The following is a 9,613-nucleotide window of genomic DNA, read 5'->3' on the forward strand; positions in this document are numbered from 1 at the left end:
GCCAGCAGGGGGCGTTAAAGCAGACAGTCGGTCATATTGGCTGTATTTACAGTGGTGACGAAGAAGAAGGTTTACTAATATGTATTGATGTGGCTCAAATGAGTTTGTTTAATTTCCAGTAATTTATCTTTATTTTTGTCTGTCGCGTTTCTTTATTGATGGCCCAACATGGGGAAGAGGGACAATCGAGTGGTAAATCTTCCAAATCTTTTCAACAACAATCCAGCCGACAGCGCTGCAGTGTTCGCTGGTCTAGCTAGCGTTAGCATTCTGTAGCGGGAGGAAGAACAACAATAAACACGTTCTGCATGTTCTATAGGAGGCAAAACACGTGCAACCCTTATATATGTATGACGATTTGTATGTATAGAGTAGGGTTTCGAACGTTAACAGATGTGTCGGTTGTTTCAGAAGCAGTAGCATTTGTGCTGACTGTAGCTCACTTGCATTGTTGCTCTGCTTTTAGGCCAGTATAACTGTGATCCGAACATCAGTCCCAGGGTTCTAACCCTTCCTCTTATGCTTAGCCCTTGTGGTTAGTTTCAACAGATCTGTAAGTCCCTTTGTCTGATTTATTATTATACATCCTCTACTATAATCAATCTTATGTTTTCTCAACCTGAAATATCAGGACATTTATTCTTAAAGCTGTTCAAAAATATAGTATTACTGTCCCCTGATACCTAGTAGTTGGGGAATGTGATAATGTTTAAATATGACACGCAACAATGTTTTCTTAATCATCATGCACAGTAACTAACTACATTTTCACAACAAATAGTTGAGCGTAATCAAATGTTTTTTCTCAAATAATGGATACAGTAACAGTTTGCAAATAGGACTAGTCTAAATCTTAAAATAATTACATTTTGATTAATTTATTATGTGATGCTTATGGGTGTTTCAATGCCAGAACAGGGTTGGAATTTGTGTTATAACATTTTATTTTCGTTTTCAGGCATACGTTAATCCCATTGCTGCTGCACGAGCCAGGGGGCCGGTACAGAATGCAGGACCAACTATTCAAGATTATTTAAGCAGACCTCGGCCATCATGGTGGGTAAAGCATACTGAAAAAAGATTAACCTTTACTTAAGAAAAAAAAAAGGTTATTTCAAGTCACCTTGTTGGATGCAAAATGTTTTTTTTGCTTTTTTAATCCACTGATCCTCGTTTTACAGTCAGAATACTAGAAGTTTTGTCTTGTACCTTTTCTTCTTTTTTTTTTTAGCATTTTATGAAAACTTTTGTAAAATTGTTTTGTTTTTTAATATAAGGGAAGAGTTGAAGGAGCAGTTGGAGAAGAAGAAGAAAGGATCTCGAGCCCTGGCTGACTTTGAAGATAAAATGAATGATGTGAGTAGGAAAAAACAATAATTATTGGTGATTTCTGAGTTTAAGGAACGTGAAACTTGGTTCAGTATAGGAGATAAAATAGTTGGTGAATAGTAACAGTAGAAGTAAAGCTGTAAATTGTATCATCTGTGAAATTGCTTTGTGACAATGATATAATGTATTTTATCATTTCTTTTTGTCTCCAACTTGTAAAGTTTTTCCCTCCCCTCAACGGTTTGCTTCGTTCCTTAGAGATGGAGAAAGGAGCTGGCAAAACACAGAGAAAAGGTCTTCGGTGGAGGCGACAGGGACAAAGACAGAGACAAAAAGTCAGTGGATAAAGAAAAAGATGAGATGAAAAAGGAAAAAAAAGAGGTATTTAACATATTTAGACAAAAATCTTTAATTCAAGATGCTAATTTTTCTTCTTTTCTTTTTAGAAAAAGAAGAAGGAGAAAAAGAAATCCACTAGGGTGAGAAGAGACCTCCACTACATGGAAGATAGTTCAACGACCAATTATATTTTCTAATACTTTATTCACAAGACGCCTGATCTACAACTTGATAGATGTAGTGTGAACACTAGATTATTTTTAGATGGAAGTAAAGGGAAGTAGGTTTTGAAACATATGGAAAAATGTAATCAGGTGTTTGGTTCAGTAGACGGGCACTTGAATAGATCAGTGCTGGATGTACTAGAAGCAAATTTGTGTCTAATGAACCCCGCTTTCATTGTGTTTTTGTCAAGCGTTCTTCATCTTCTTCTTCCTCCTCATCGAGTTCTGATTCCTCCAGCAGATCAGCCTCAGAGTCAGAAGACGAGGTGAGTTTTTAACAATTTACAAAATGTTCTCATCGTTTTTCTGTGTAGGTTATGTGGTTTTGTTTTCTCTCCTGAAATTGAACAGTAGAATAATAAGCGTTAATAGGCGTTATTATTTTTATTCTAAATATTTTTATGTGTACTATTCAATAACGTGGTGTGCTTAAATAAAAGACTAAACAACAAGTGAAGTTGTTTGTTAATTTACCCATACCACTGTTGGGTAACAATATTTTGTCACATTTTAAAATAACTATTTTAAAGACATGATTGTATCTTAAAATTAAACGTGTTCTAGTTATTTTTTGTCTTTATATTAGTTGTCCATCATCAAGCTCACCACTAGAGGTCGCCTTTTACTCATTGATGCTTCAACGACACATGTCGTTTGAGAGAAGCTAGATAGATAGATAGATAGATAGATAGATAGATAAAACTAAATGGATAGTTGGTAGTGAAGTCATTAAAAAAAACGGGTAAATCTAACAATATAATTTTTTTCTACTCAGGATGAGAAGAAGAGTGTCAAAAAAAAGCACAGAAGAAAGAAGCTGTCAATCAGAAGAAGATCAAGTAGTCCTGAGGCAGGATCTGAGGCTGAGGTCAAGGTTTGTCGAGCATGAATCCCCCTCAATGTTATAGTCTTTATATGTTTTTCCAACTATATTTTCTCTTGAGAAGAAAAAGAAAAGAAGCAGAGAAGAAGGAGAAAAAGAAAAGGTAATGTATGCCAATGCAGCATATCTTTAATGTTATCTTCCAATAAAGTAAAAACATATTTTGGTTCTTTACGTGATGTTGTTTTTGTGCTCTGTAGGATGAAAGGAGTCGTAGAAGGAAGAGAAAGTCTGAACGGAGCTTCAAAGACTCGGCGTCCGACTCGCCTGCTGACACTGAGGGGGAGGAGCTGGTAAGTGTTGAGACTGAAGGAGCGAAGACATTTTTTTCCTGAACTTGCTTTATTAAATGGGCTTTGATTAAGAACACCATCATTATAGTGTGTGTAATTGTCATCTTAACATTAGTTTACTGGATTATAAGTCGTATGTGAAAATAAAACGAATCCTTCAAATAATTCAGGATATGAAACAATCCAGTATTTCAGTTTAGTCCCTATTTTAGTTCATTTACTATCAATACCAGATCAAAAGGAAAACAAAAAGATTAATGTGCAGACATTTATTGCATCACTGTGTAAATAACTTTCTTCTCGTTTGCTGCTAGATTGCTTCAATTTATTCATTAATGGTCAATATTAGGGCTGAACAATTATTCCAAAAAAATATAATTGCGATTATTTTCCGAAATATTGAGATTATTTATGCGATTATTTTTTCAATGTCCTTTTTATGCATTTTTAATCTAATAAAATAAATGATTAACTTTATATTAAGATGGGTTTTTTTGTTTGTTAAGTAATTAAGTATTTTTTATGATAAAGGAAAATTAAACATACATTGAAAAAAAGGAAGAAGGTTAATTTAGTTACTCTGATTACACTTGTAAACAAACATAACATATTCACTGCAAATACTAAAAACTACTGTAAAAACCTGCTAAAAGTGTGATGTAAACATTTATATTTAAAAGTCAATAATAAATCATACAAACTTCAGTGCAGAGTAATAAAAAAGTGAAAACACGAGTCAGACATTTATCTTTTTCTCACTTCATATTTTTGCAGTTTCTCGTTGTTTAAGTGCATTTCCTGTCATACACAACAATATATTATCATTGACACAATTTGAATTGTGTGATTGCATAAGGTAACTTGATGCGCACACACAAACACGTCGAGACAAGTGCAGCGCGCACACAGACATGTCTGCAGACACGCGTCACGATTCAAATGTACAAACTAATGTCGGGATGTAAAGTTGTTGAAAACAATTTATTCTGTTTCTTATGCTGCTCTTTAGCTTCTGTCACTGATCAACCTGTCAAAGCGTCTCTCTCCACTTCGTTCAGCCCTAGTCCATATCCACAACTAAATTCTGAATATTGAGGAAGTGAATGTGGGAGGAGTGGAATAAATGAGGAAACTACTCATTTATATGGGCTGATTTACAGCTTCAACTATCATGTGTTGACATTACATCATCTCAACTGTCCTTTCCTTGTTGACCAATCATTGGAGAATCGTGACACTTTTCTCAGGGTTAATCAACTCTTGGTTTTCAGTAAAGGTTTTCTGGACTCCTCTGTGATTTAAAAAAGGAAAGTGATTGACTTTGAAATCCCAAAAGATGTGATGCTATTAAAACATTTTGAATGGAAATTCATATTATGTTTAAAAATATTGTTTTATCAGAAGAAGATATGTTTCATGATGTTCACTGTGCTCATGATTAATCTCTGGTTCATGTGATGAAACTCTGGGCTAAATGGTCATCTGACTTTTACATTCGGTATCACATCCTCATTTCATTGGTTTTATTCAGCTGATAAGACTTCCCTGCTTCTACTTTCATAACTCTGTGTTTTCCCTCCCACAGACCGAAGCCAAGAAGAAAAAGAGGAACAGTGAGGAAAAAGAAAAAATTACAGTAAGCATTCCGGTAAAATAATCCTTTTATGAAAAAACAAATATGAATGAGACAAAACATTTTACAAGAAAATCAATTTATAAATTCAGTGTTGGCAAAAACATGTATACAAAAGTGTGTCAAATATGAAGTAAGTAATAGTTATTTGTAAAGCGCCTTTTTAGACCAGGGTCACAAAAGGTTAAAGAGAGTTTCAATATAATGACCTCCTAGCTTGAATTTTCTATTAATCTAAAGCATTAAATTTACTTCCACAAAGCTTGTAACAAACCAGCTCAATTGTATATAAATTCTCTTCAGCTTTTATTGTGACTATTTGACTGCAGAGTCTGTGGGTGTCATGTGACCAGCAAACTGCTTTCTTGGTCCGAGCCAGTGTTTTCAAATGAAGTAATGAGATACTTTTTCAACTTACCAGGAAAGTTAAACAACAAACTTGTTTTGTGAACAAATGTTCATGTAGTGTGTGACAAGTGGTTCCATGACATTGCAGTAACATTTATCTGACACTAGGGGAGCCCGAAAAATGTCCAAATATGGATGGCCAAGTCATTTTACGTGGCCCTCCGGACAAAATCAATGGAGATGTTCATGTTGAAATGATCTGTAAAGATGATAATTTTTAGGAAACAAAAAAGGAAAAGAGATGATGGATGCCAAAAATGAGAGTAAAACTGATGAAGGAAAGGGATTTGTTTGGTTAAGAAAAACAAACACAGATTCCCCTGATCTAGAGCTAAAAGTTTGGAGAAAGGTTGTATTAATCCATGTTTCGTACAGGATAGGTCAAAGAAGAAGAGGAAAAAGAAGCACAAAAAACACGGCAGGAAGAAGAAAAAGAGGGCTGCGTCTCAATCGGATTCCGAGCTTGACTAACTTTTAATCTCAATCTGCATCAGAGTCGTCGTCGTCACCTCTCAGTGGCCCCCAAAATACCTTCTGTTCAGCTTAACTCTCTCAAGAACCAGGAAGTGGTACTTTGGACTCAAGAGGACAAACAAAACGGAGGATGTAGTTTGTGACGCCGGCTGGCTTCTCCAGCTGGTGGCCTCCATGTTTCTGCTCATCCTGGACTTGCCGGGTCACTAACCCCCTGTAGTTGCTAAACCGAGCTGCTGCCGTCGTGCATGTGAAGATCACTCGACGTCTCACCAGCCAACTCGTCACAGGTCTTTATTTTTAAGCAACACTTCATGTTCCTGCAGCGTGAACAGCTGATTTCACAACATTGTAGCTTGCTGTGTTTTTAATTTTAATTTTGGCAATGCAATGTTGTTACAGAAATAAACATTTACACAAATATTCCTAACCAACCCTGTTGTCACATTTTCTTGACTCTTGCTCGATATCACTTCTGGTGTCAGGATGTCCTTTTGTTTTTCACTGCAGCAGTAAATCTTGTTGCTCATTATTTTCCTGATCAACACCAACTGTTTCGACGACCGTTTCCTGTGTGTCACGACTCGACTTCAAAGGTAAGTCGTGATTTTCTAAGTCAAAGTTCAGCTCATCTTATCTTTATTTGGGAGGTGTTCATGTGTCTTGGCGAGGGGTTGAACCATTGAGTTTCATTTCACTTTAAGAAAGAGTCATGTGACTGGTGGTTTGTCCGAACTCTTAGTGTTGCTACCAGGTTTGATCCAGTGGGAGGTTTGATTCTGCTGAGAGATTCTCAGTGTTGATACAGAAGACATTAGAGGAAGAGCCCGGAAAAGTAAGTCAAACATTTCTCTCACGATAACATTTAATTGTTGCATTTATTGAGGTACTTTTAATGTATACATTTTAGTTGATTAACATATTTTAACTTTACTTGTTTTAATCTTATAGTATTTTTTTTATGTAATTTCCCCTTTAATTGTCAATATTATTGTAGTTTCTTTCCCTCGTTCTTCCTCTTAGTATCTACACTTCTTTGAAGCAGTAGTTATATCATTTCTTGTGAATATAATATATATTTCTTGTATACTGAAACACAGTTTTGTGGGAATAAAAACAAAATGTGGCATTGAAGCATAATTTGTGGTCCAATTTTAAAGTCAACGTGTATAAAAACAGAATTTTTAAAGTCAGGCAAATAAAACAAACCTGTTCTTTATATATTTTTCACTTCATATAAAAAAAAATTTCACATGTATGGAACCTTTCATTAAATATTTCTAATATTTAATTGTATCATGTATTTATTTCACAAAATACTTTTCTTGACTGAGTCATTAGGATTTCTAACAAAGTCACAAACTAAATCTTGCATTGTTTTTCTTCTCTTCCAGATGTTCCAGATGATGCGTTTAGTGGCGTTGCTGGTTCTGGCAACTTCAGTGTCCTGTGATGTGATCTGCCCGAACGGCAGTGTGTGTCCAGGTCAGGCCACCTGCTGTAGGTCCTTTATTGGATACAACTGCTGTCCTTATCCTTACGTAAAAGTCCAGCCGCACCATCTTGAGAGAGGCAGAAGTGGAAACTAAGTTGAACCATGTTTCTCTTCAAGGCTGTGTGCTGCGCTGACCTGGCTCACTGCTGCCCTTTTGGATATCGCTGCAACCTTCCGGCTCGTCTGTGCGAACGGGTCGACCAGCCGTGGCTCAACACCCCCATGGCTGCAAAAGGGGAAGCCCAGAATCAAAGAAGCTCACTGATGGAAGCAAACGAGGCAACTTCTTGATTAACACATTTTTACATGACATTATATATATTTTTAATTTTGTTTATCAGATTTTTTTTATGTATTCCAGACCTGGGCAAAGTGAGGCCCATTTACCTGTATTTATGTGTCCCTCATGAGGACCAAGAACGATCGTGTAGAAATTTCTAGATAGCTAACTAACAATTATTTGTATATATATATATATATATAAACTATAGCTTATTTGATTTCCTTTTTCTTAGGGTTTTGTTCCTTTTTTTTTTTTTTTAATCTGGTTGTATTGATAAGATTTCCTAAATAGATTTGTGTTGTAATTTGACTTTTATTTTTTGCTAGAATCCTGTAAGCAAAGCATCAGAGAGTGACGGTGAAGGAGTCATTCGCTGCGACTCTCAGTTCTACTGTCCAGATGGTTACAGCTGCTGCCAGGGATCCAAAGGCCAGTGGAAGTGCTGCCCTTACCGCCTGGTATTCAAGCTCCAAATATCCATTTGATGTATAATGCTGAAAATCAATCTGCTCCCTGTGTTATGAAGAATCATAATTCAACTACCAGAGTCTGAGTGTGTTTTTTTCTACTCTTTGTTCTGACCAGAGTCTTTTGTTTCAGGGCTCGTGTTGCTCCGGTGGGGAATACTGCTGTGCATATGGATACAAATGCGACTCTTCCTCCCAGTCTTGCAAAAAATGGTTCTCCTAGAAGAACGCTGGAACACACCAGTACAAACACTGCCAGGGTGTTCAACAATCAGTGGATGCAAATCCTTAAAATGGCTGCAAGTGTTTTTCTGTGTTGATTCGCCACTCTTATCCTGTCTTGTTCATTTGCTTTGATTATGTTACAAGTAATACATTTGAGCGTAACATTTTCTTGGATCTAATAAATCGTATCCAATTGTGTGAAAACTTGCCTGCTTGAAATAATGGTGATGCTGTTTTGTGGTATCATTTAAACAATCAATGCTTTTGTAACAGCCAGTGAGAACCACAGATGTACAAGGAACTGGCAGCAAAGCGTTACTTGTGATTATTCTATAAAATAAATACTTTAAAATGTAATTTTTGTTTCCAGGCATTTTTTTCTATTTAGTTTCCGGACAATAAAAACTTTCACATGTTTTTGGTTTTAAATAATGATATCAATATTTACTCAATGACATTAAAGATACATGTCATTAAACACACTTCAATAAACAGCTTTGAACATCTTGAATACAACTGAATATTTTATTCAATTAACAGGTTAAAATCTTCACAATTCACTTATGAGAATACTATTTGTGGTGGACTTTATATGGAAGTAGATTATGAGAATTATTGGAAATAGCAAAACCTCGAATATTAAAAATTCATTCATTTAAAAATATTCACTTCAATATTTACTTACTTTAAAACAAACGAATTCATTTTTTTTTTTTAAATAAACAAGTTATGTAATATATTTTAATACTCATTTGACAAACCTTTTTATTAAGTTATTAAATTAACAACTCAATGCTTTAAAAAACGTCAACTATTCAATAAAAAAATACAAATGTCACAATTTGAAATGTTAAATTCAACCCTTCGATATATTCTGATGGAACTGACTTACTAACATAACATCCGAGAGAATTTAAACAGGAAGTAGAAACAGTGAAACGTTCTTGTTCTTCCTGTGATTACATGGCGAAATAATCTCTTTATCCTCTAGAGGGCGACAAATATTCAAAACTAGAAATATTTGCGACTCAAAGCGTCTCGTGTGTATTTTTACACACATGCTTCCGGCGTTTCAGGTGTTTTCTACAAATCCACTCCACAGTGTTAGTTTTACAGTAGCTAAAGGCACAACGAATTGCTTTTAGCATTTTGTCTTCCTCTTGACGTTTAAAGTAAAATATGTATTGTGTGTGTCTGCTTGAAGGCATTTAAAAAAAGGTTTGGAAAAGTAAAACTATTCTTAAGTAATGTGAAATATTGTCTTAATTCCCTTTACTTCCAGTGATGGATAATATTGTGTTCGGCGAGAGGATACTTTTACGAGGTGTCAGAGGGTCAAAACAGAGGTCAGTGTAATTGTATACTTTGTCAATAAAGTCACATGTTACACTATTCTTTTCGACGCACACACAAACACATTGTGTTTTTTGGTAGATAAATCTTGTCAACGTGTCCGTCAAAAGCATATATATTCCATTATCAGTGTTTCTTTTTTTCCAGCCCTGCAGTAGCAGCTCTGAGAGCAGCAACATCTGCACCACATGTGTGGCACTGAGGAGA

General features: G+C 35.5%; 2 protein-coding genes across 3 annotated transcripts; both read left to right on the top strand.

The window, feature by feature from the left end:
• The first annotated feature begins 52 nt into the window (after positions 1-52).
• On the top strand, positions 53-6,017 carry fam133b (family with sequence similarity 133 member B). 2 transcript variants are annotated; one of them, XM_087787654.1, is made up of 11 exons: positions 53-192; positions 959-1,056; positions 1,278-1,356; positions 1,588-1,710; positions 1,776-1,808; positions 2,084-2,158; positions 2,668-2,766; positions 2,840-2,878; positions 2,976-3,068; positions 4,654-4,716; positions 5,485-6,017. In XM_087787654.1, exons 1-11 carry the CDS (start codon positions 169-171, stop codon positions 5,578-5,580), a joined length of 822 nt encoding a protein of 273 aa, XP_087643780.1. In that variant the 5' UTR covers positions 53-168; the 3' UTR covers positions 5,581-6,017. The 2 variants fall into 2 exon arrangements, with proteins under 2 accessions (XP_087643780.1, XP_087643781.1); XM_087787655.1 differs by having other exon boundaries at positions 4,654-4,704.
• A 245-nt stretch (positions 6,018-6,262) lies between these two features.
• On the top strand, positions 6,263-8,410 carry LOC148084564 (progranulin-like). Its single transcript, XM_087787669.1, has 5 exons — positions 6,263-6,418; positions 6,978-7,124; positions 7,196-7,357; positions 7,688-7,819; positions 7,962-8,410. The coding sequence occupies exons 2-5, from the start codon at positions 6,978-6,980 to the stop codon at positions 8,049-8,051; spliced, it is 531 nt and encodes a 176-aa protein (XP_087643795.1). The 5' UTR covers positions 6,263-6,418; the 3' UTR covers positions 8,052-8,410.
• Positions 8,411-9,613: the final 1,203 nt, after the last annotated feature.

This window comes from Callionymus lyra, chromosome 3 (genome assembly GCF_982586985.1).
Source record: "Callionymus lyra chromosome 3, fCalLyr1.hap1.1, whole genome shotgun sequence".
Classification (NCBI taxonomy): Eukaryota; Metazoa; Chordata; class Actinopteri; order Syngnathiformes; family Callionymidae; genus Callionymus; species Callionymus lyra.

What these genes read in the sequence shown, in the direction of transcription:
- fam133b (XM_087787654.1), top strand. Translation starts at nt 169, where the DNA reads ATGGGGAAGAGGGACAATCGAGTG. An exon ending in CCTCAGAGTCAGAAGACGAG is followed by an intron (nt 2,159 to 2,667) that starts GTGAGTTTTTAA and finishes TTTTCTACTCAG; the next exon opens with GATGAGAAGAAGAGTGTCAA. An exon ending in ACACTGAGGGGGAGGAGCTG is followed by an intron (nt 3,069 to 4,653) that starts GTAAGTGTTGAG and finishes TCCCTCCCACAG; the next exon opens with ACCGAAGCCAAGAAGAAAAA.
- LOC148084564 (XM_087787669.1), top strand. Translation starts at nt 6,978, where the DNA reads ATGTTCCAGATGATGCGTTTAGTGGCGTTGCTGGTTCTGGCAACTTCA. An exon ending in ACTGCTGTCCTTATCCTTAC is followed by an intron (nt 7,125 to 7,195) that starts GTAAAAGTCCAG and finishes TTTCTCTTCAAG; the next exon opens with GCTGTGTGCTGCGCTGACCT. An exon ending in CACTGATGGAAGCAAACGAG is followed by an intron (nt 7,358 to 7,687) that starts GCAACTTCTTGA and finishes ATTTTTTGCTAG; the next exon opens with AATCCTGTAAGCAAAGCATC.